This window comes from Rhipicephalus sanguineus, chromosome 1 (assembly GCF_013339695.2).
Source record: "Rhipicephalus sanguineus isolate Rsan-2018 chromosome 1, BIME_Rsan_1.4, whole genome shotgun sequence".
Taxonomy (NCBI): domain Eukaryota; kingdom Metazoa; phylum Arthropoda; class Arachnida; order Ixodida; family Ixodidae; genus Rhipicephalus; species Rhipicephalus sanguineus.
This window is the reverse complement of record NC_051176.1, coordinates 210,798,349-210,823,109: the sequence shown is the minus strand read 5'-3', so window position 1 is coordinate 210,823,109 and position 24,761 is coordinate 210,798,349. Positions and strand designations below refer to the sequence as shown.

The 24,761-nt window shown below is 42.8% G+C and overlaps 2 protein-coding genes across 3 annotated transcripts in view; one reads left to right on the top strand and one right to left on the bottom strand.

Annotated features, from left to right (window-relative positions):
• The window catches only part of LOC119406598 (low-density lipoprotein receptor-related protein 3-like), a gene marked incomplete in the record, with an annotated part of 50,856 nt that extends 43,808 nt beyond the window's left edge, over positions 1-7,048 (bottom strand). The window contains 2 exon segments of the mRNA XM_037673333.2: positions 6,377-6,460; positions 6,835-7,048. Coding sequence (XP_037529261.1) covers positions 6,377-6,460; positions 6,835-6,868 — 118 coding nt within the window.
• A 102-nt stretch (positions 7,049-7,150) lies between these two features.
• LOC119406587 (pachytene checkpoint protein 2 homolog) overlaps positions 7,151-24,761 on the top strand; it is a 34,850-nt gene continuing 17,239 nt past the window's right edge. The window contains exons 1-7 of one of the 2 annotated variants that reach the window (XM_037673325.2): positions 7,151-7,347; positions 8,943-9,087; positions 11,821-11,991; positions 13,714-13,804; positions 14,464-14,600; positions 17,393-17,479; positions 24,231-24,337. In XM_037673325.2, coding sequence (XP_037529253.1) covers positions 7,247-7,347; positions 8,943-9,087; positions 11,821-11,991; positions 13,714-13,804; positions 14,464-14,600; positions 17,393-17,479; positions 24,231-24,337 — 839 coding nt within the window. In that variant the 5' untranslated portion in view covers positions 7,151-7,246. Of the gene's footprint in view, positions 7,348-8,522; positions 8,589-8,942; positions 9,088-11,820; positions 11,992-13,713; positions 13,805-14,463; positions 14,601-17,392; positions 17,480-24,230; positions 24,338-24,761 lie in introns of those variants that run through there. The other variant, XM_049419033.1, reaches the window with a different exon arrangement.

Below are 24,761 nucleotides of genomic sequence, written 5' to 3'. Positions count from 1 at the left end.
CTTCTTACTCATTCTGTCAACTCAGAACACACGTGAACTTTCGTTTTTGGCGTCTGACGAGCCGTACATAACATGCACCGAAGGCATCGTACATTTTTAGAGTGTGTCGTTCAACGAAAGGGCAATAAACTTATGTTGTTGTTATCGGACTACGTGATGTATGTATTGTGCGGTGTGCGCTCGCTGCGTGCTTGTTGTTGTGTGCGTACTGGAATTACAAACTTTACGTGCACGATCGCGTATACAATACAGCGGTGCCCTATTTTCGACGTGAAGTTATGTCAACTATAGGTTGGCGTTGCGCCAAATACTACAACGCTCAATCCATATACACGAACAAAGAACCGCTAATCCGGCAACAGATCGGGAAATCGGGCTACTAGAAAGGGAAAGCCTAACGCCCAGCAGAACGCGTAAGTCACTGCTAGGTGTGTTCGAATACGATTATGCAGGGGCTGAACGTTTTTGATCACGGCACGTACCGGTATTCTGTACTGTTGCACAAAAACGCTCCACGAAGAATTTCAGCATGCCGCGCTCGGGCCTGCCACGCACGAACAGCCTCGTAAACGTCTGCTTACAACATTTTACTGCGTGCGAACCGCACAATACGCGCTAAGTTTACGCCGGGGCTACAAATCTACGCAGAAGCTAATCACCGCGGAGAGCACACCGCGGGGCGTCTGCTGTTTTGTTTGCCCCATACCGGTTTGTTTGCCCCATAAATCTGACGTCACTTCTGCCACACTTTTCGCAATGCATTGAAATAGGATAGGGCCTCTCCTTAGTATTCCTTCCTCCATGGTTGCGACCGGTGGCAGTTTCGATTTCGAAGAGTACTTGGCGGCCCCGTGATGTACTCGACCTGCACGTAAACAAATACTACCATGTGACCGCAAATACCAGTGACATCGCAGGCCACCTTCTGCCACATCGTCAGTGCTGCTGTTTCGTCAGCACCGTGAGTGCTTGTTTCTTCCATTCTCAAACCATGGCGCTCATGTAGAGCAGCGATTGGTGAAGGAGTCAGGGAGAGTATATCAGTTACAAAAGCTCGATTCACTGCACAAATCTTGCCTGCGGCTGCGAATTTTCGCTTGTCATTGTCCAATAGAGGCGACGGTTTCCGTGAGCCTTGGATCAGCTGCAGCATTAGACGAGCTCAGCCATTTTAACGCGATAGTGTTAAAGAACTTGTTTCGCAGAAATTCCGGCATCAGCGTCGTTGGTTGTGAGCGAAAAATCATCTTGTCCGTGACCGAAAAATCGAGAAAGATGCAAATAAAATAAATCATAAAAATATTAAGTTCGATTGAGAATTGAACCCAAGCCGTCTGCGTAGCAAGCAGGTGTTCTACCACAGAGTCACATTATTGCTTGAAACTGCTTCAGAAGAAAACACTACATGAATGTCATGTAGTGGAAAGAGTCTCCTTAAAGGAGTGGTGACAGAAAATTTGTGAACCTCCGTTCTTTGCTCTTAAACAGTGGCTACCGACTCGTTAATAGTGGCAACGAAACTCATTTGCTGCAGCGCGAGACGAATGTTTAATTGTATGCTCATATGTTACATGCGGAGGGAGTTTCGATTTCGAAGAGCACTCGGTGGCCCCGTGACATAGTCGGCCTACTCGTTAACAAATATGTACTATCAGGTGACCACGAGAGCCAGTGGCGTCACTGGCCAGCTTCAGCCATGTTGTCAGCACTGCTGTTTCGTCTGCTGTGTTGAGCATTGCGAGTGCTTGTTTCCTGAATCGTCAAACAACGTTGCTTATCAAAGCGGCGATGGATGAAAGAGCTGGGAGGAGTGTAAAAATCAGTCACAAAAGCTCGATTCCCTTCGCGAATCTCGCCGGTGGCTGCGATTTTGTTCTTGTCGTTGTCGTCCAACTGAGGCAACGCTTTCTGTGAGGCTTGGAGCAGCCGCTCCATTAGACGTGCTGAAACATTTTCGTTTTGATCATTTGCAAAGTAGTAGCTCAAGAAGTGATGAAGGAAGCAGTGAAATCACAACGTTGGCGCTCTGTAATGGTGTTTATGTGTAACGTGCAAGTGTCGTGGTGTACGCTTTACTGACTCGTATTTAGATTGGGCAACGCTTTGTTCTTAAGGCATACCAATCCCACGTATGCATGTTGGAACGCCGAAGCAGTTATCTGTCCACTACGCAATACGAACCTGGCAGTAGAGAGCTTTAGTTTATCTGTAGACTTCCTAAACGTTTGAGAATATACCTGGCTACTGGTGATGTTGACGCCTGCAGCAGCAGCAGCAGCCACAGAGCCGGTAGTGACATCTTGTAGCATTTTGTTCGACTACAAAACTTTTTTTTTTTCTGTTTTCTCCATCCTGTTGCTGTTGTCGCAAAAAAAAAAAAAAAAAGCAGTGAGAGTACTGCGAATTGCTAATTATCTCACTGCTAATGCATTACAGAGATTCATGTTGAAGCGACATGAATCTATACCAACTTTCCTAGTACTCTACGTTACTTCAGCTTTACACAGTCAGTAAGCGGGTAAGTCACAGCAATGTTATTTTGTAAATCTCTGGTTAGGCTATGCAGCATCAGGTGTCGCCACCAGCGTTGTCCACCTCGTACATGCCTCCGGTAACCCGGCCAGAACTCGTGACCGTACATTGTTTACAAAATGGCCCCGCTCGATGACATCATAGCTTTTAGGGGCGAAGCTCCTTATAGCGGCACCCGTTCGTCCCTCGTAGCGTAGTATGTAACCAGTCTTACGCTTTGACCTGCAAGGTGGTGCCGGTGGGAGATTTTTTGCTTCTATTTCCGATTTGGCACTTTCACGAACTTCAAAAACTCAATTAAAATACTTTTTAGGCTATATCTGTGGCTGATATTGTACAGATGGCACCTAAATACACCCATTAGTGTGATGCAAAAGTCAAATTGTGTCGGCATCAAAACATTTGAAGTAAAAAAGTGCTCAGACATAATCATCATCAGCTGCAAAAGCATCAACAAAGTGAACAGCTGCATAGGTTCGTGTGTTGCCTTACGGACGTGTAGTGGGCCCATTGCCGAGTCGCAAAAGGAAGAATTATGGCGCAGTGGGCATTTAACAACTGTACTTGCAGTAGGCATTCTAGGATAGTGTGAAATGGCCAATGTTAGGTACACAGTTGTTCGTCTCCTTACAGCACGGTTGAGGCATGCACAAATAACAGAAGCGAGGCTAGCAATTGAGAAGGCGATGTGCACGGTGCCCGATTACGCTATCGCGCTCTACTCTTGAAGGCGAAGCTCAAGCGTCCTCCAAGTTTTCACTTCGATAATTTGTAAAGCAGCATGTCGAGAAGTGACGATGGAAGCAGTGACAGCACAGCATTGGTCTGACCTTTGGCTTGGACACACCGGGCACTTCAAAGCAGTTTGCTGCTATGCGTTTGCCTGCTCTCATGTACAAACTGTAACATGCAAGTGGCATGCTGTAATGCTTCACCGAGTTGTACTTAAAGGGACACTAAAGACAAGTAATTTATGTCAGAGTGAAAGCTCAATGCATGACAACGTCTAAAACGGCAATATTATCAACAGCAGTGCCCTACTTACCGAGAAATTAAGCTAAATGTATCACACGATGAGCGGCACGAGCGGGACATTTTGGAAATGATCCTGATGACGTGAGAGAGTCTGACTACAATTAATCACTCGTAATCAAACTAGTTGCAATAAAAAAAGAACCTTCTGTGCATCAAGAGAAGTCATAAAATGCTGCTTGTTCATTTCTGTTTGATTCATGGAAAAAATAACCTCTTTGGTGTTGCCATGGGGCACGGCGCTTCGCCTGGCACCCTGCTTCGCTCACACGGTTGCGTCTCAGTGGTAGTTTTGGTATTGCATACTGCCGCGCGTCTTTTGCGCGCTCATGAAAGTCGCTCTGACAGAAAGTTCGACAAAATGCCGCATGTATGTGATGTTGTCGGATGCCTGAATGGTGCACGCCGCCAGTCTACGCTGCCGCGCAGTAAAGGCGGGCAACGTTGGGCATGGCAACAGAGACGTCAGAAAGACCACTTACAGGTGGGTAACTTGAAGTGTGCTAACACAATGCGGACCACTAAAACGCAATTTTATTTCCAAATAAGCAGTTCCTTGGCACAAAAGTAGCACTACGAGGTTTCTGGACCACTATTTCAACAATCAACGTAGACTTAATATTTGACTTCGGTGTCCCTTTAAATTAGGCAACATTTGAAAAATATACAAATCCTACGAATGTACGGCACACACATGTATGTTTATTCAACTGGATGTGAAAATACGCTAATCGCATGTGTCAATGTGGATGCTGCCGCATGATTGAGAGAGCCGAAGCATTCATGTGTCCATTATACAGTACAATACTTGCAGTAGAGAGCTTTATTTTGTCCGTAGACTTCTTGACGTATGCAGATACTCAGTTACCGGAGCCATTGATGGCAGCAGCAGAGCTAGCAGTGACATTTTATGGTGTTTTGTCCAACTACAATATATTAGAGCTTTCCTTCTTTATTGGCACCAGTGTTCATGTCGAAAGAAAATAATGAAAGTAGTGTGATTAGCTCACTCTCCAAAATTTAAACAGAGTTAGTAAAGTGGGCAAGTTGCTGCAATGTTTGCTTTGTGGGTCTCAGGTTAAGCTCTGCATCATCAGGTTCTCGCTGCCAGAGTTGTCCATCACGTACATGTTTCTGGTAACTCAGCCAAAATATGTGACGTACGCTATTTACAGAACAGTAACCACAGGATGACCACATCGCGAGGTGCTTCACTTTCTAATTCGGCACGTGCACAAACTTCAAAACTCAATAAAAATATGTTTTAGGCTGCATTTGCGACTCATACAGATGGCGTTTGAAATTTTGTGTCAGGGCTCCTTTAACAGGAATGGGGAGGGGGGGAAGCACATACAGTGAAAAAAGATGTCTGTGAACAAGAGTTTTGGTCAGAACAAACCTTGCAGGAAAGGTTACACATTTTTGCAAATGGTCAATCGCACAATTCCAAATGTAGGCTCAGTGTGATAGATAAACACATGAAGAAAACAATGACAATAAACAAGCAGTGTGTGTGAGCACCTTCTGAATTCAAAACTATTTCTCTCATGTACTTGCTACACTTCCTGCAAGCTCTGCAACATATTATACGGTTTATACAAAACATTTCGTACAGATAGCAGAGATTTGCATTGGCATGAGAAAGATGACAGCACTGTTTAACAATATGCATTAACACAAAGAAATGAAGGTGCCTGCTAAAGTCAAATGAGCTCACATCCTACTCAAGCCTTCCCTTCACCAAAGCATGGAGATTCAAAATGAATTACTATGCTCAGTTACATAATGTACACACCTTATATTGAGCAGGAAAAACAGCATGATGGACAGGATGCTACGAAGGAACAGTTAACCGTGCTCTCCTTTCCTAACATCGTGTCCATTGTGCATTTTTTATGCTTGTCATGCACTAACCGGTACAAATATGTATGAGTGCACTGCAAAACTTTTCCATGTCTATTCACTATTACAATAAGGAAGTAAAAGGAAATGTTTCTTCTTTAGCAGGCACTGATATCCTACTGATTACTTGCCAGACATACATAGAAAAATGGCAAACAGGGGTCAAATAACACTGTAATTTTCTTTGCGAAGCTAATAAATTTCATGCCATAACAGATTATTTATTTATCATGGAAAAAGGTGCTTTTAACATACTTACCAGATAGATACAAAAACATTCCACATATCAAAGGTACTACATATGAACCTCATTAACATGCTATAGTGCTTCAGTAATACAGCACCCTGCCCTGTGACTTCTTGGTTTCTTATGTTTGTGCTGTTATGAAGTTTAATTGTGGGGCTTTGCGCACTAAAACTACGATATGATTATGAGGCAACAATAAAGAGGGGGGACAATTTTGACCACTTGGATTTCTTTAAAACGTGCACTGATCTGAACCATCATTGCTATGTTAGCTTCAAACTCTTCACACGCAGACGGAATATGCGATCAATTCGACCACCAAAACTCGGACAGTACACGACAGCTCGCAGGAATCTAATTATCTACCCACGCAGGCTACCACAGTATTCTGCACTTTACATTTACACATGAGCAGCAACTGTTTTGAACCATATTAAGCACGCTAACAGCACAATATATTATGTATATATATTTCCAACTTACACACGAGCGCAGCTTTCCACGTTGCGCGATTACCACGAAAAAGAAATAAAAATAATAAACAATTGCCTACCCACCGAGCACTTTGTCAAGTCCTGCTTCACGAGTGAAGAAGCTGACAGGGTGTAACATTAGCAAAATCTGACGCTCGTGGCGTCCAATAACAAATGATCATGACTTTACCCAAATCTGCTACTCTGGTTGACTGCAGCAGGCCCCGGGTTGACGTGCTTCCCGAGCAAACCACACGAGACCTGCAAACCACCGCTGAAAGAGTTTGGAGGTATGAACATCAATCACATGAGAAATCGTTCCCGAGTAAACTCCTGCTCGGCAAATTACCCGGTGCGGCAAGTTACGTGAACAAATAACAAAACCCGCACGGAATCAGTGCTAAGCGCAGACGAAATCAATTCATTTGGCCTTCGGGAGTTCCCACGATTAATCGTATTTAACAGCTGCAACTTCGTTCCAGGTCCTCTCTGCCTACACGCGACGAAACTAGCAGATGTACGAAAATGAAAATTCATATCAACTCTACAAAAGCGCAGAAAAAGCGGCTCAAGTTACGGCAAGATCCTTGCCAAACCGTAAGATCAAGAAATACAAGATATTAAGCCTACGCGAAACCTGTGACTCACCTGCAAGCAGAATAACTATGAAAAGCCGCCTCATGACTGTGAGCTGAACTGCAGATCACGCTGTCGTGAACAGTCAAAGCCAAGGGTTCTTATACTGATTAACACACTGCCTTCATGTCATAAAACTGTACACAGACGCACACAGCGCGCATTAAAGTAGCCCATTCTTGACTTTCATCGCGCAGACACACAACCGCACAACTTCACAATACGTACTCTCAACTCCAGCGCTATCCGTCACTCGCTCAAACGCGCTAAATAAATCGGGGCCGAGAGTAAAAACCTTGTCATGTGATTAAACGTCATTAAACTTGTAACCAATAGAAGCAGTACGGAAGAGTGGTTGCATCTGGGCGCGAACAACGAACAATTCGGTAATTTGGAGTTGCTGGCAAATCTGCGCTGATTTGAAATGAATCGCGAAACAAATTTGAGCAGCCATTTCGCAGATGATACTTCACCGAAACCAGGGACGCTTTGTGTCCATGTGGATGCGCAGAAGTCACGATGCTGGTAAGAACGTATACATCGTTAGCAATCCGACACTATCGTAGGTGCATAAATATCCACGTTGCATGAGATGAGGTCTGTTCCTCATCTCAACGCTTTCTCTCTTTCTGCACTTAGTTACTTGTTACCAAGTTGGCGAATTGTAGAGGAAAAGCAGGATCCTGTTGGAGGTACTAAGAAAGAACAAGTTCAAATGTGTGAAAGATGTGAAAGTTCTAGCTGTCACTTGGATTACGGTGTTGGTAGTATGTTAGCAATACTGATTGCACACAGGTGCTCGTCTGATCGCATGGAAAATGTATTTTTAGAAGTGCTGTTGCAAGCCTTTGTGTTATTCTAAGTAACCAGCCACCGCAGTAACTGTGTTGCAAGAGTAACAAAACCCGCACGGAATCAGTGCAAAGCGCAGACGAAATCAATTCATTTGGCCTTCGGAAGTTCCCACAATTAATTGTATTCACCTCCTTCTTTTTCGATTAATCGTAGTCACCTTCTTTCCTTCAAGAGTGAAAGAAGAAGCACTTGTCTCCTCTGATGACTATTTTATATGATGGTGACGAGTTCTGTACTGATGTAGGGAAACTAAGCCAATGAATTACAAGCTGTGTAGGGACTTTACTTCCATTGCAAGGTTAATGCAATGGCTGCATAAACTTCATGTTTAACATGTTAAATACTGTAATGCATGCCACTTCATTGCAGCTAATGAAGGCATAATTTAAATAATTGTCATCAGCAAAAAACCCTGATGTTCACTGTTAATGAGCCTCTGTGGTGCCTCACCAAACAGCTCTACTTTCCATGCTACTGAAAAAATTGCAGTATATGGTCTGATTCGTGTGGTTTAACTACCCAAAATATAGAGGCTTTGATAACTTCCATAAAGTTCTGGGTCAATTTTGGCAACTTAGGTGTTAGTAACATGTGCTCAAAGTGTAGTATGAACGTTTTTATGTTCCTTTTCCATCAGAATGGGGCCACCATGACTTTGGGCTCAAAGCTACAACCTTGTGCTCAGAATTATCTAATGGCCACTGAGCCACCATGGTCGGTATTCGCATGCCTGTTCTGGCAGCTAGAAAAGAGATCAGAAGTAGACAATTTAACTCAAAAGCAAATGCATGGTGCATTCATGGAATAAAACTTTGAGGCTGCGTAATTGTCCAGATAATTGTCTGCACATTCATGCTGCCCCTTGAATACCGCCTCTTTTCAGCTTTTGGCATTTTCAAAAATGAAATCAGGTTGGCAGTGTTTTCAATTTTGACTGAATATGCTTTTTTTAAAAATTATTTTCTACCACCACTGTGGTATAGTGGTTACGGTACTTGGCTGCTGACCCCAAGGTAACGAGCTTGATCTTGGCCGCGGCGGTCGCATTTTGATGGTGGAAAAATGCTAAACGCCTGTCTACTTAGATTTAGATGCACGTTAGAGGACCCCAGGGGGTTGAAATTCCTCGAGCCCTCCACTACGGTGTGCCTCATAATCACATCATGGTTCTGGCACTTAATACCCCAGAAATTAACATTATTTTCTTGTTCCTTTTCAGAGATTCTTTGTGATTAATATTGCTCTTTCGCACTTTTTTCTTTCAGCTTCCTCTCAGACAACGTAATCAGTGCACGTGTTGAAGAACTAGTGAGACAGAGAGGTTACCCACATATTTTGACAAATTTTGCAGAAACTGTTCTTGCAGGTCAAGTGGACAAAGTAGTAACTGAGTATAAAGATGATGACATGGTGAGTTGGCCATCATAAAAAGAGATCTGTTTACTGAATGTGTTTAAACCGGTCAACGAACTATTGATGTTTTTCATATGGCTTTTTTTTTCTTGTGTTCCCGTCTATCTGTAAGTATTGTGTTTTGCATGTGACCATTACAGGTTGTCTTCTTGTGCAGTAGTACAGCACATTGTCTTTAAACTACATTTTTTTGTAATAGGTTGGTGACTTTGTGATTGTTTCAAAGGTGTGCATTCGATAGATACCTATCTTATTGGGGAATAACCTTAATGACAGAACTAAGTATGACATCAACCAAGTGATTTTAAAAAACCTGATGTTTCAAAGCCAGACCAACTCTTTTGTCAAGAACGAGGTCAGTACAACTGGAAGTGTCATCGCTTTTAAACCTTTTCCTTTGATATCTGCTCCAGACATGCCATGGTGACAAGTGTCAAACCTTGCTCTATTTATTTATTTATTTCACAATACTGCAGTTCCATCTCGGGCCCATGCAGGAGTGGGTTGAACTTGAATACAGTTCACTCATTCTATCATTGAACTTTGTGACCGAAGTTTGCACACATGCAGTCCTTCAAAGCAAAAGGCTGTGCTGCTGAATAGGCTTAAACGTGGTTCAGATGTAGCAGTGGTTTCTCACTCAAACTGTATTTTGTACATTGTAAAACTTGACAATAATTCAATAATTCATGCACCGGCGTTTGTGGTGTCCTGACTTCTTTCTTGTGTCCGTGTTTGCACGCCCTGTCTTTTTAGAATCAGCTAAATAGTTTTTTTTTTTTTTGTGGTTGTGGGTTTGGTTCTCGCCTGCAGCGAATTTTTTTGTTTGTGCACTTTTATATATCTTCCCTTTATCTTATTGTTACTACACTTCAGTTCAAAACTACATATACCCCCACCCCCCCATCATGCTTCATTGTCTGTTGGCTTCACATGGTTGAATATAACGAAAAACAATAGTTTTCCGATCAACAAGCAACTTAGCGGTGCCTCTTTGATGTTCCATTAGATGTGGCTTGCCAGCAAGTCACCAGCTTTCAATTAACCCAATATTTCGGGCAGGGTGTTTCCCAACAACCCTGGGGGATATCCATGTATTTAAGTTTACATGTGTGCACGTGTTTGATGTATCAGAGCTCTGTCTTCTCACAGCCAGTGAACTCTGGGCACACGGCATCTATGATAAGGCAGAGGCCTGCATGATGCATACATATGGCTTCCACACTGGCCAGCATAAAAGGGTAAAGCAGAGACATGAAAACAAGATATCAGTCCTGGCTATAGGTTGTGAACAGAATGACTGATCTGCAAATACAAAATGTTCATATTAGTACCCTCCCTTTCCTTTTTCTCTGCTGCTTTTCATGCACTCAGAGCAGCGTGTTTTACTATGATCGCAGTTATATGGACACTCCAGGCACATTCTTGTCATCATCCTGAGGTTCTGTATAAAGTCCAAGGGTTATAACAGCCCCGCACGTCATATGTTTTGCATGTGAGGGCGCTTGATGAATGTGGTTTAAGTGTAGAGGAAATGCACTGGCCGTCTTTCATCGTGTGAAGGGCCTATCAGGGGTCCCGTAGAGGGGGGGCGGCTGCGTGACTCTGGCAGGAGCTGCACACTTTGAACAGCTGAGTGCAGTTGTGTGCGCCCTTATCTTGACAGAGATGAGCATACACCTCATACCTTTGTCGTGCTGTGTTCTCACCGCCCAATTTGCATTGAAGTGGTGCACTGCACGAAGGTTGTTTCGCTTGCTACAGTGGCCATGTTTCCTTATGCCAGCGTTTTTAAAGGAGTTAGCCGCAAGCCTTTCTTAGTATAACATTCCAATTTGTTGCTACTGCATTTGTTGCTTCACCCTTGCGGCAAAACTATGACTTTATTGTGAGCACAATCTTTGCATGCAATGAAGAGCTCAGTTTGTAATAGTGCTGCATTTTCACTAGGACACAATGTTGTAAACCTGCCCATGCTTTTAACAAGGTTGCTTGACATCAACCAGCTTGTTGGTCAATGCCACTTAACTGAGTGCAACAGAGAAATTCGTGGGACACTGTGGCTGTTGTGTTTAGGGTTGTTTGACCAGCATGCCAGTCTACACTGCTCACTGCTATGAGCCGCCAAAGAAATGTGAGCAGCCATGAGCAATAAGTGCAAGCATGTAATGAAAGAAGTGTGATTTGCAGTATGCTGAGTTTTTTATACAGTTTGTGTTGGTGTGTTTATCTTGCCACACATCTGCTTTGGTGATGGTATAGGATAGTAGTGTCTGGTATTTTGAATCTCTGTACAGCCATCAGCACGCTTAACACGAATGTCCGGCAGTGCGGCCTAGACTGGTTTAGACTGGCACCGTCGCCACGAAGCATATTCCGGTATGCTTGCGGCAGCTGACAATAGCTGGAGCACAGCTCGATTTGACTGGTCAACTTGTCTTTCGCTTGTGTCTGACCAGTGGGGAGAGTGCACTTACTATCGATAGCTCCAGCTAACGTCAGCTGCCGCAAACATGCCGACCAACACTTTGCAGCGCTGGTGTCGGTCCAAGCCGGTCCAGGCCAAGCCGCAGTGCATTCAGCTGACAGCTGTACATGTTTTTGTCTATTCCACAGCCTCACTTAGTTTCACCAGCGGACCGGTTTGTCAATACCTGGGCAATATTTATAATATCCGAGAAATTTGCCCATAGTAGTTCTGTTTTTCATAACGTGTTTTCTTCGTCTCAGAAAAAACTGGACTCTGCTACACTAGTTGTCCATGTCTATGAGGTGAATGATGATGTTGGCTTAGAAGAGCTTGAAGATGGCATGGCAGCTGCAAGTCACTGGGTTCTTCCTTCTGCACATCTTGAGGGTCTTTGGGAGAGCCTCATTTATGAAAGTCCAATAAAAGATGAGGTAAATATTTATAATTATGTCTTGGAGGTTGCGTACTGTCGTTTTTGATGGGTATTACTCAGTTCTCTTCTAGGCAACTTTAAGACAAAAGTGACATGCATGTGTCACAGAATGATTGCACAAGAGGAGCTGATGCGCACTTGATCACTCTCACTGTTTTTTTGTTTTTTTTGTTAGCCTGTAGTATTGAGTATTGAAGTCAGTGTGCTATGTTCTATAAATCTTCATCTGTGGACAAAGTAAGCCTTGTTTAGTTATTTAGAAAGCATGAAGTGAGAGTGCTAAAATAGCACTGACATCTTTAAATTAACACAATATTAAAGGGGCTCTGCAACAGTTCTTGAGCATGGTAAGGAAACGCTGCCGATCGGTAGTCGAGGTTCCTGAGAACATGCGAGCCAAACATAACGCAGCACGCTGCCTGGAATTTAGAATTAATTCTCAAAGTCAGCTTGAAATAATTCTCTCTTCTCTTGACAAATGATGCCTTATACCCAAATGACCGTGCCATATACCCAAGTGCACTGCCATTGGCTGATTTGAGCTTCGTGAGCTGGATAGTTACTGTGGCCGCCGTAGGATGCCACCATGGCCTAAGCACGCGCGCGTGATAACACTGAAAGCCGCGCGTTTGAAGAAAAAAGTCACAGTTTCGTCGCAAGGGCGAAGCAATGAATGGGATAGCAAGAAAATTACACCATTTCCCGCTAAAGGGGAGCATGAGGCGATGCGAAGCCGGAGCACTTGCACGATCGCGTTCCGTTGGCGTTCTTTGGGCATGCTACCGACCTGGCGTCGTGGAAACCGAAGAGGAACGCTACGCGCGTCTTGTCTTCCCTGTAGCCTGGCCGTTAATTCTCACAGGGCGAGCGGGGAACGCAGTCGGCAGGCATGCGAGAGGGGGGCAGCGTAGGAGAGGAGAGAGGGGGGAGGGGACGGGCATGCGCTGGTGCTCATCGCGGCGTTGCGCAGGAGAGAATTTCGATATGTCTAGCCCGCGTTTCAGAGGAAGAGTGGACAGGGGGAGGGGAGAGGGAAAGTGGAGAGGGGAAGGTGAGAGGGCAAGTGGAGAGGGAGAGGGGAAGGGAGAGGGAAAGTGGAGAGGGTGAATGTGAGAGGGGATGTGGAGATATACATACTTATACATATACGGTGCATGACGGCGGCGACGGCAAAAATCAGCCGAGACTGTCCATATAATTGCTATCGCAATAAAAGAAAGTGCTCAAAGTCATGACGCGCGCATGACGTAACTTCTTTCCCCCCGTGCCATCCCCCCCTACTTAGCTTCCGGCGTGCTCATCGTGACGAGAGAAGAGAAAGCAGTTACAGCGTGCGACAAGTCTCTAACTCCGCTCGTACTTGACGGATTCTCAAAATTTCTGCGGTGGTCGGTTCGTGAGGCAATAAACTCCTTTAATAAAGCCATTCGATGGTTACTTCGACAAGTGTTGCAGGGCCCCTTTAATGTAGTTTCTGCTCATCAAATTTTTACAACCTTTAAGAGTAACACATTTGCTCTAGTTTCATGTGTATATTTTGGAATGGCATTTAAAATAATCTTTATAGCTCTTGACAGTAATATACTAATTCACGTTCTGTTTACTTTATTAGAGTATTCTTATTTTTGTGATTTTTATTATTCTGTGTTAATTGCTAAATCAAGTGTGAGTGCATCAAGCTTTTGTACATGTTGATAATGGTGTTGTACCGCTCAAACAGTTGTTGAGCTATTCATCCACGGCCCTGCTGTTTGCTGATAAGAAAGTGGACCCTAACGTCATATCATGGAACAAGGTTGTGCTTTTGCATGGTGAGGTTGGTTTTACATGGCATTGCTTGTGTCATTCTCATTTGTGCTGTTATTGCAAGTTAATGAAGTGTGCCAGTGATTGTGAATGGAGATAAAAACTGACCGCAGCAGTTTAATTCAGTGACAGTAATAGTAAGCATGGGATGACTAGAAAAAGTAATGTTTGGCATAAGGGCATGTTCAATTGCCTAATTTACCAAATGTCAGTGGTTGTTAACAAGCTTCACTGTGAGTTCTGCACATTATATTTCATAAGACATGTAAACTTGCGTGCAATGCTCTGCTTCCTCGTAGTGAATATATGGAGCCACCTTTGAGCAGTGCCTCAACCTTTAGTGTTCATAACTGATACTGTTCATCCACAAGCTACTTTTCCACCTTATTGTTCTTTTTTTTTATTGTTACTGTATACATGTATTTTGTAGCAGTTAGCTATGTTGCTACTGTGAGCATGTAACCTTCGAACGAGGCTTGCTCTCTGGCTTTATTTTTTCCTGGCTTTCCTGTGCTTTTGCAGAGCTGTACCGCATTTATGCTGTCAGGCCACATTTATCTTGTGTTCTTGACTAGCAGCAGCATTGATATAACGAGATGCATGTGCATTGATTTGCTACATTTACGGTCTGTTTGTATTGTTGTCACTTTCATTTTGTTTTCAGGACCACCTGGCACAGGGAAAACCTCCTTGTGCAGGGCTCTTGCACAAAAACTGACCATCAGGATGCGGTCTCGTTTCACCCATGGTCAGCTCTTAGAGATCAACAGCCACAGTCTTTTCTCCAAGTGGTTCTCAGAAGTGAGAAATTAAACTGAACTTGTGCTTTCAACATGTACAGATAAACTGATGAGTCTAGTCTTAAAGGGACACTAAAGAGAAACAATGAATAGGTTTAGATTGATAAATTGTACTTTGAGAACTATAATGTTGTTAATTTCACCATCATAGGTGTATTAATAAAGGAGAGAATGAAGTTGAAAGTTTCGTTTTTAAATTTCGCGCCAAAATCTCCATGCGTGACGTCACAGATTTCAAAGTGTATTTATCGTATTTTGGCGGTATTGGCTCAACAAAATTTTCACAAACTTGGTATGTTAACTCTATGGCCCCTTCAGAGGACAGTGCAGCACTTCATTTTTACCGTTAAGGAACTATGTAGGCCCGAGTAAGTGCCGTCAAAATATGTGACGTCTCAGCGAATAGTGCGGAAACTTCTAGGTGGCGTCACCACCCACACTTTCTTTTTGCCCGATTTCTCGCTTACTAAGTGTCTTCTTGCAGCAAGAGCGGTGTTTTTGGTATCGTGAAAGAGTAGTTTACTAGTAATATGAGAAAAATCTTTTTGCTCTTTAGTGTCCCTTTAATGGTTGGACTTATGAGCACTCTGTCTCTTGCTTCTCTTTTTCAAGCAAAGCTTGTTATGAGCTGGAGATTTTGGTGGAAGCATTGCATGTGAAAACGTGGCGCCAGAACAAATCAATTCTTTGATTCTACAGAAATGCGGCCCTTGAATGTGCACCTGTGACATGCCTATTTGTATGCGCCATTTTCTAACAATCGATGCTCTCTCAATCATGGTCCTGTCGGTGATCAGCCGTTTCTAATATGGCAGTCTGATCTTTTACCAAGGTCACCTGTCATTTCATGTTGCCACATTCCATTGTTGCCTGGATGTGAACGCATGACCTCACGTTCCAACGCCGGAACGTGAGTTATTAGGCACAATGCCAGGCACAGTTGCCATCGTGTCTATGCAAAGAAAGAAAGAAAAGTAGTAGGTCAGGCATGCATATGCCAAGCTTCATTTGCCCACCATTTTCCTGATAGGGGAAGGACTGCTGAATTTTTTCGTGTTTTCCGTTAATGTGCTGCTTCCTTCAGTATGCTTTACCAACAAGCCCAACTTTCAGCTCTCTGCAACTGCTAGCCTTAAATGTTGGTTGTAGTTTAGTGTTTTGGTAGAATTAGCATTTGCCTTGAATAATATGAAGAGGTCAAACTTGCAACATCAACACTTTGGATGGAAGAATACCAAAAGTGACAGGTGTACTAAAGGAGGTGCGACTAACTTGCCTGAATTCAAATCCTGTTAGTTGTGAAAGAGAACACACTTGCTCATCTGGTATTGATCGCAATAAACAGTCGCCTACTTTTTTAATGCAGGCGAGTGAGGATTGTCATTTTTAATTGTTTCTGTTACTTAAGTAATTTGAATCCACCTCTACCAGACGTTAAGCTGCTGTGTCAGTGGAGATTTTGTGAAACAAGAACTGAATGTAAGACACAGTTGAGGTTAGCATGTTACAGTGGCTAAGGTAAAAACAGTTGCCAACTCCATGAAGTTGTTGCCAGACAACTTGATATGGAAAACATACAATATGTATAGCCAAGCACAATCTTGTAAGGGTGCACAGCATACAGCAACGGGGAAAGATCCTTTGCTATTTAATTACCACTACCATATACAGTAGATCCTCAGGAAATGGAAATCTCTTAAACAGAACTGCTGCTTAAACTGAACAAGTGTCCCTAATATGATTGGTTTCATATTTGGATTCTGCACCCTTGCTCCTCCCTCAGTAATCGGAACTCCTGTTAAACAGAACACATTTTCCTGGTCCCTTCCGGTTTTGTTTAATGAGAGTCTGCTGTAATTACTGAGGTGAAATATCTTGAGCAGAGTTACCAGTTCCGCTTATAATAAGCGGATTTTGGTTTCTTTTTTACCAAGTCGCTTGTAGAATTTTTCAATCACTTGCCATGTTTTGTGGGCTCGTCTAGTGGAACGTTGAAGTCAAACATACGTTGGGGAAGTCAACAAGTTATTCGTGCACTAGCAAACAGGCAGTGAACAGAGTGGAGGCTACCCTGGAGAATATATGTTTAACAGTGAATGTGTCCTTTTGTTCATATGTGCAGATATTATAGTTGTAAAAAATAACAAAGTTACTTTTTACCTTCCTTTCTTACTTGAGCAACGGTTTAATTGTAATTAAAAATTTTTTTTTTCAAGAGTGACACAATTTGTTAAACTTCTGCTTGTTTAGAGCTCCTTCACAGATGTCATGCCACTTTTTTTCGAATGATTATTTGCTTGTTAGCTCGGTGGCAGCTGGCGCCTCTGACCTTGAGGGTGTTTTATTGACAGAATGAGCATTGGAGAAAAGAAAGGCCAAAGGAGTTTCTTATTAGCTATCTAACTTAAAGCAGTTTAGACTATACCATGTTTGTCATCGGGATCAGGCTGTCTGCCATCCACTTGGCAATCTCTTTAATCATAAACCAGCATTGTTTATGCGAAGCTTATGGCAAGGAAAAGTGGCAAAAAAGCGCTTGCATGGTACTGAAGGTTTCCAATGAAGGCGGGTGCCTTTTTTGAAAAGATTTATAGCTCTATATACTATAAATGGTTACTGTGAAACAGCCCCTTTGGTAAAAACTTTACTCAAGCAAATTATACTTCTAGCTGCACCTTGGTTGCTGATTTGCACTTGCTGCTTCATGTGCTGCTATGCTGTAATGTCAGCTGTGTCACCTTTCATGAAAAAGCACATCAAGCCTCTTACACCACTCTTGTCTCCGTTTTTCAGAGTGGAAAACTAGTAATGAAGCTGTTTCAGAAGATACAATCCCTCATTGATGATGGAAGTACCCTTGTGTTTGTTCTCATTGATGAAGTAAGTACTCCATGCATACTCACTGAGCTATTCATAAACTTCATTTGTTTTTACATCCTGCTAATCTCAGTTACTTGTAGCTATAAGGAAATTACATTGTTAGTCCTAGTTACCTTATTAGCATTGTCGGAGGAATCAATTAGCTTCTTGTTGCAAGTGGCACCTTTGTAGAGGCCTTTGGTAAAGGTCATAAACTATGTGAACTTTTACCAAAACATTCTAGCAATAGGTTGCAAGAAGAACGTTGCAAGAACACAGTGACATTGCTCACATTTCCCTAATGTTTCTAGTGAAGTGAAGAAATTTTTTAAAAATGTATCGAATGCTGCCTCTACTCTATTAATCTGTTCGTGAGTTGTTTCCTTATTGGTTATTAAGAAACCCTTTCCTCCAAATATTAAGGCAGCTTAGTTGACATAAGAATGAATGAAATTTCACACTGGGTATGGATGGTGATATGGACCTTGTCAGTTTTCGTCTCACCAGATTTGCTTAACATGTGAAATAACCAGGAAATGTTGAGTGCACAGCTGCAGTAAATAAAAATCCTCAGTGCTAAAGTGCCCTCATCACATGTAATTTGTGTTACTGTGAAACTATTACGATTTGAGGCCCGTGTACTTAGATTTAGGTGCACGTTAAAGAACCCCAGGTGGTCGAAATTTCCGGAGCCCTCCACTACGGTGTCCCTCATAATCATATCATGGTTTCGGGACGTTAAACCCCAGAGATTATTATTATTATTATTAAACAATTACAATTAGAGATGTTAAAGTGGACTTCATAGATTGGGGCTTTTTGTTTGAAAGTACACTAAATTTTCTTTCAAAGGGGCCCTGATATACTTTTTGAGCATATTGAAAATAGTGTTACCAATCTGCAGATGTGGTTTATGTGAACATGTGAGCCAAATATTATTGTACTACTGTATGCTGTGGGGAATTTACTACCTTGTGCAGGGGTGCAACAGCTGCGCCCATTGCGCCAATTTGATACAATTCCTTATTTTTGCGCCAAGCTGAGCCAAAACTGTGAAATTTGTTTAAATTGCGCCACGCTGCGCCAAAATGCCCGACCAGCTTCAAGATTTTTCCAGTTGTACAAATTTTAGCGAGAAATGGAGGCCGCATTGGTCATCTGCAGTGTGGGCATCATCATCCAATACAGACGCGCAGACCCTAACCCTACCCCCCCCCCCCGCAAATGGGAAGAAAACAGTCAGTTTCACCGCAAGAATAAAGCAATGAATGCGATAGCAACAAATTGTAATGTTATACGAAGTGAGGCTGGCAGCAAACTCTTTTGTATCCGATCTCGCGTAACTCTACAAAACGTTGGTGTAAGATAATGCGACCGCTCCAGGGAAAGATGCTCTTTCTGCACAGTGTCTTCCTATTGAGAGCGCAGCGTGTACGAGGGTATAAGAGCCGCCTGCTGATGGCTGCCGAGATAGCGCACGCGCCAGCAATCGCGACCGCGCCCTTAGAATTAAAGTTAAAAGTAGAGCTGTGCGAATAGCAAAATTTTGAGTGCGAAGCGAATTCGAATAATAAAGATTGAGTGCAAATCGAATCGAATAATTTTCGAATAATTTTCGAATATTTCTCAAACATTTTTCGAATACTTCGAAGTGAAATTACAGAAAAAAGTTGCAGAGAATCCCTAAGTATGTTCTTATGAGAAAGTGTTTCTTTTTGCTGGGTTGATGAAGCGCTGGCGGGGTGGTGTTTCATAGTTGTCTTATCAAGAATGAGGCAATGTAGAGGCCGAATTGCATTTATATACATGATTTGGTGCAACCAAAGTGTTGCCGACAACACTTTACATGTGATAGGCAAAGATGCCATTTTCTCAGCCTCTCCTGTTCTTTCAACTTCTGGCGGACAAGGGTATGCTCCCTCAAGTCCAGAGTTCCAAATCTGCCTACGACGTCGATATAAAGAACATCTGAAATTTTGGATGCTAAAAAGCTTCGGCGTCCAATTTTTTGGACTTCCTGCCCAAATTTCAGGTCCAAAACAGCGTTAATTGAGCCCCCACCTCTGCCACATCTATCATCTCTATGTTGGAACCAGCGTTTTCTTAATACATTTGCGACCGTAACAGAGCTTGAAAGGCAGCTTTGCCGCAATACGGAGATGTAATGAGGTGAAGTATATTGAAAATCTAGGGACCATTTCCAATCGGACGTTGACTGTCTCTTGGCTAAGTTCGACTATAACGGAGCTTGAAAGGCAGCTTTGCCACAATACGGGGGTGTGATGAGGTGAAGCGTATTGAAAACCTCGGGACCACTTTCAATCGGACGTTGTCTCTTGGACAAGTTCGACCGTAACGGAGCTTGAAAGGCAGCTTTGCCGCAATGCGAGAGTGTACTGAGGTGAAGCATATTAAAAATTTGTAGGGGTCACTTTCAATCGGACGTTGACTGTATTTGTCTTTGGGAAGTTCGAATAGTTCGAATAATAAAATTCCAGCGCGAATCGAATCGAATAGCAAACACTGTTCGAAAAATATTCGAATTTTCGAATATTCGCACACCCCTAGTTAAAAGTTGCTGCTTGAGCAACACCCCTCCCCTCTCGTGTCTTTTCATGCTCGTTCAAGACAGGCAGGCCGTTTCCTCTCTGCTTCGACGGCAGGCCTTCCGAGCGGAGTGGTGTTATCGCATGCGTTCTCCGAGCGACGGAGATGGGCTGGCTGGTTTGGTCTCTACTCCAGCCGCGTTCATCGCCCGCACTCGCATGCTTTTATCTGTGGTAGAACATAATGCACATGGAGATGTTATCAATTTGGACTTTATACGGGACGTGACGGCAAAAACCCGTTGAGAGTGTCCATATAATTGCTATCGCAGTAAAAAAGGACAGTGGTTCTCAAATTTCCTGATGCTTGTTTTATTGTGTGCAGAACACTTTTTAAGCAACTTTTGCTGCACTATGCTGGTGTCCTACAGAAAAGCGTACTGAGATTTATAAATGAACTGCAATAAAACGGAAAGACGGGCTAGTTGGTTTGGCTGCATAATGATTTTTTGCGCACACCACATGAAGACACAGACAAAAAGTTCACAAGGACCTGCGCTGGTCCTTGTGAACTTTTTGTCTGTGTCTTCGTGTTGTGTGTGCAAAAAATCATTATGAGATTTAGAAGGGGCTATTGGTACTAGCTCTCAGGGACACAGCACATTTTGTTCCTTAATTACTCATTCGTTCATGCACCGTGTAATTACCAGTACAAGTATGATCGCCGATGTCTAAAAAATTATTGGCAATCATTTGGAGCAGCTGTGTATGGCATTTCTGCAGCTTTGAGAAACAAATAGACGAAAACGTTCGCCAGTTTTCGTTTTCTCCACCCCCACTTGCTCCTGCTTTACGAATCTCATGAATTTCGAGGTTGCCAGGTTTGCAGGTCCACATTAGCATTCGCAATGCCTGTCGAATTATTTGACAGGCCCTGCAAATGCTAATGTGGACTTAGTCATTGTTTGCACTGAGGTGGCTCAACACACTGCTTTATTGAAATAGCAGTGTTCACGTGCACTGTGCACAAGTTAGCTGATTTTTAATGGTTTGTACGTATTTTTGTTTTCTTTTCTAAAAGTAAGCCTTCTTTGTTATACTGCTCCAAATTTGGGATTTCATGCCAAAAAAATCAGGTTTTTTTCGTAACCTGCTCCACATTTGGATTTTTGTGCTCCAAAAGCAACATTTTGCTGCTCCAAAAGTTGCTCCAAATCCTATTTCGGCTGTTGCACCCATGCTTTTGTCAAAAAAATGCCCCCACCTCCCCGAAGGGAATCGTGAGGAAATGCGAATGCATTTCTTGCGCCGAGAGTACATGGCGTAGTAATTTTAATAGCATAAAGCTGGACACATCGACGCGCTCAAGTGTCTCCCTTTTGAGCGCCTCTTTCAACGAACGCTTCCTACGCGCATTCATAATCACCTCAGGGATGTTGCCACCGCCTTCAATGCAGCACAAACGCTACAAACGCGTTTCAAGCGCACTGCATTGAGGCGGTGGCGCCGGGAGGAGAGAGAAGGAGCGGCGAAGCACTACACCTACCCTCTCCTACACTCACTCCACACAGGCGGGAGCTCTGCCAAGCTCTCACGATGCGAGCGCCCTCACACGCCAGAGCGCGCTCCTCCTCTCCGCTACTCCGCCTGCACCACCTGCTCCGGTTGCTAGGGGCGAGGATAAGCGCGTGCGCCCGCAGCTGTTGCTATGGGAGAGGGAATGAGAGCGGAGAGGCGCGCGGACAACGCCGGATGCCTTACATAGCCCGACTAAGAAATGCATTCGCATTTAAAACAGTAAAGAATTTGCTTTCTCTCTCCTCCACAATGTCAGCAGCCTACAAAGGAAGCAGGGCCTACAGCTATTGGCTGATTTTGTGATTGCATAAGCACTCTTGACTGGGCTGTTGCCAGGAATTCATTTATATATTTTTTTGGGGGGGGGGGGGTTAACTCCTCGATGTATGTGCACGTGTTTGTATGTATGCATGTATACAGGGTGCCCCAGTGAACTTTAGCCAGAGTTAACAATTTTAACGCACTCTATGATGCCGCAACCAAATTCATGTTGCTGACTACTGAGCGGAGTAAGTCGCACTACTTATTTTGTTCTGCTTAATTAGGCAAAATTAATTACGAAAGTTCTGAAGCAACCAAGCTGGGCAAAAAATTCCAATAAGAAAGTTGTATGTAGGTTTCCAAAACATCCAATTAGGCTGTTTATAACTTTCTATTTATTAAATATTGGTGTTTTTCTACTTACTGCAGATGCCCATGAAATACAGAAGAAATATTGCGTGACATGACTGCTTGCGCACTGTGATTGCAGTGCTCCTTAATGTTCTGCATGCAAACAACCGTAGGGCCGGCTGTGCTGCTGCTTAAAAGGCGACAGGGCAGTACAGTGGTGCTGATTGTGTGATGGCGCACCTCTTGCTTACAGCAGCAGAAGCAATAACGGCTGCATCTACTTAACGCAGTCATGAACCGCCACGAAGGAAGCATGTTAAAGAACACTGCTTGCAGGAAAATGTTAAAGAACACTGCAATCACAGCATGCAAGGAGGTATGTTGTGTGGTACTTTTTTCTATTTTGCGGCACCTGCAGTAAGCAGAAAATTACTAATAGAAAGGGACACCTAAAGAGAAAAACGATTTTTCTCATATTAGTAAAGTACTCTTTCATGATACTACCATAAACACCACACTTGCTGCAAGAAGACGCTTAGCAAGCGAGAAAATGCGCAAAAGCAAAATGTGGGTGGCGACGCCACCTTGAAGTTTCCGCATCATTCACCGTGACGTCACATGTTTTCACGGTGCTTACTCGAGACTACGTACTTCCTAATCGGTAAAAATTAAGTATGTTGTCCTCTGAGGGGGCTGTAGACTTGACATACCAAGTTTGGGGTAATTTTGTTGAGCCAATCGCGCCAAAATAAGATAAATACACTTTGAAATCCGTGATGTCACGCAGGGAGATTTCGGCGCGAAATTAAAAAATGAAACCTTGAACTTGATTTTCTCCTCTGTTAGTAAACGTATGATGGCGAAATTAACGACATTAGAGTTCTCAGAGCACAATTAATCGATCTAAACCGATTCATTGTTTCTCTTTAGTGTCCCTTTAATAGATAGAAAATTCGAAACTGTCTAATTAAACATTTTGCAAATTGTTCTACCACCTTCTGATCGGAATTTTGGCCCAGCTTCAATTGCTTCAAAAGTTAATTAATTAATCTTGCCTAATTAAGCAGCACACAGAAAATAGTGTGACTTACTCCATGCAATTGTCAGCAACATGCATGTGGTCGTGCGGTTGCAGAGCACGTCGGCATATTTTTGAACTCAGGCTAAAGTTAGCTGGGACCCCCGTGTATGCGCATGCAAACTTGAAAAATTTTGGGATAGGTGGAGGGGATGGAGGTGGATAGATGGAGTACACCCATCTCTAGCTATGCCTATGATTCTCATTATTATACTCATTGATAATTTTGAGTTAAATATGCCTGTGTTCTGAAAAAGGACCAAAAAGGAGTTCCACTTTGCTCCTCCAGTCTCAATCGGGGTTCACCTTTTTAAAGAAACACTAAATTGAAACATTTTTTAAATTGTGCAGCTTGCATGAACATTCATGTAAATAACTGAGAACCAAAAGTTGCTGAAGCTGAACGTTTTTTTTTTATGAAACCCATTTTATTAAAGCCAGTTAAGGGGCTGGTTAATAAAAGTGTTTGTGCATTTCACATGTATCTGAATTGGGAGAGCCCATGCTATATTTTGATGTTATTTTTTCAGTTACTTTCACCATTAATATTCAGTTAGAGATGACTATGTATGCAGAGAAATGGAACCCAAACATCTCAAGTTTGGTATTTTATGCCAGTACTCCTTTGAGCTGAAATTTTTACAAGGTGGACAGATTTATTAAGTCGATTTTATGTTTATTTAAAAGAGATTCCACGCTTGGAAGCTGGTACTGCAGCCCTCTTGTGTTCATCTTATGTAACTTTTTCCATGCTGTGCCATAACATCTACAGCTGATTCTTGAATTAAGTTTCTCTGTACCAGTAGTGTCCCTGCAATGTTCTAACAATATTCTGACTGTTATGACTGGTTATTTCTCCTCTTAACATTTTATGGTATACAAAGTGCAAGTGGTGTTTGCCCTTCTGCTGTTCCATTTTTAGTTTTTATCTATTTCTCAATTCTGAATGTATTTTTAGGTTGAAAGCTTGGCGCACTGTCGTAGCACTGCAATTGGAGGGAATGAGCCATCAGATGCAATTCGTGTTGTCAATGCCTTGCTGACGCAAATTGACATTATGAAAAGGTATGTGGATCGAGCAGCTCTTTTTTTTTTTTACTGCATGACAGAAGATACCTTTCTTCCTGATGCATCACCTACTATTATCTATGTTCCATTATACATAGATAATGGGCCTATGATAGGGAAGTGTAGGTGAGGGTGGTGAGGATTAGATGGAGCAATGAGATTAGTATAGTTGCAGGGGTTGGTTGATGCTGGGCAGGCACAACTACTATAGATTTTGTCCTGCGGTGAATTTGATTAGGTTGAATAATTTATTGTAATGATAATGACTCTACTTTGGTTTTTCTAATAATTTTTTTTATAATAGCCATGTAAAAAGTACAGGCTTGTGCAAGCTGCAGCTATGTCTCAGCTATGTGGGTGATGCAGTGCTAAAGCACTTTACTACTTATTCATATTGGGACCTACCTTTAATAACAGCTCT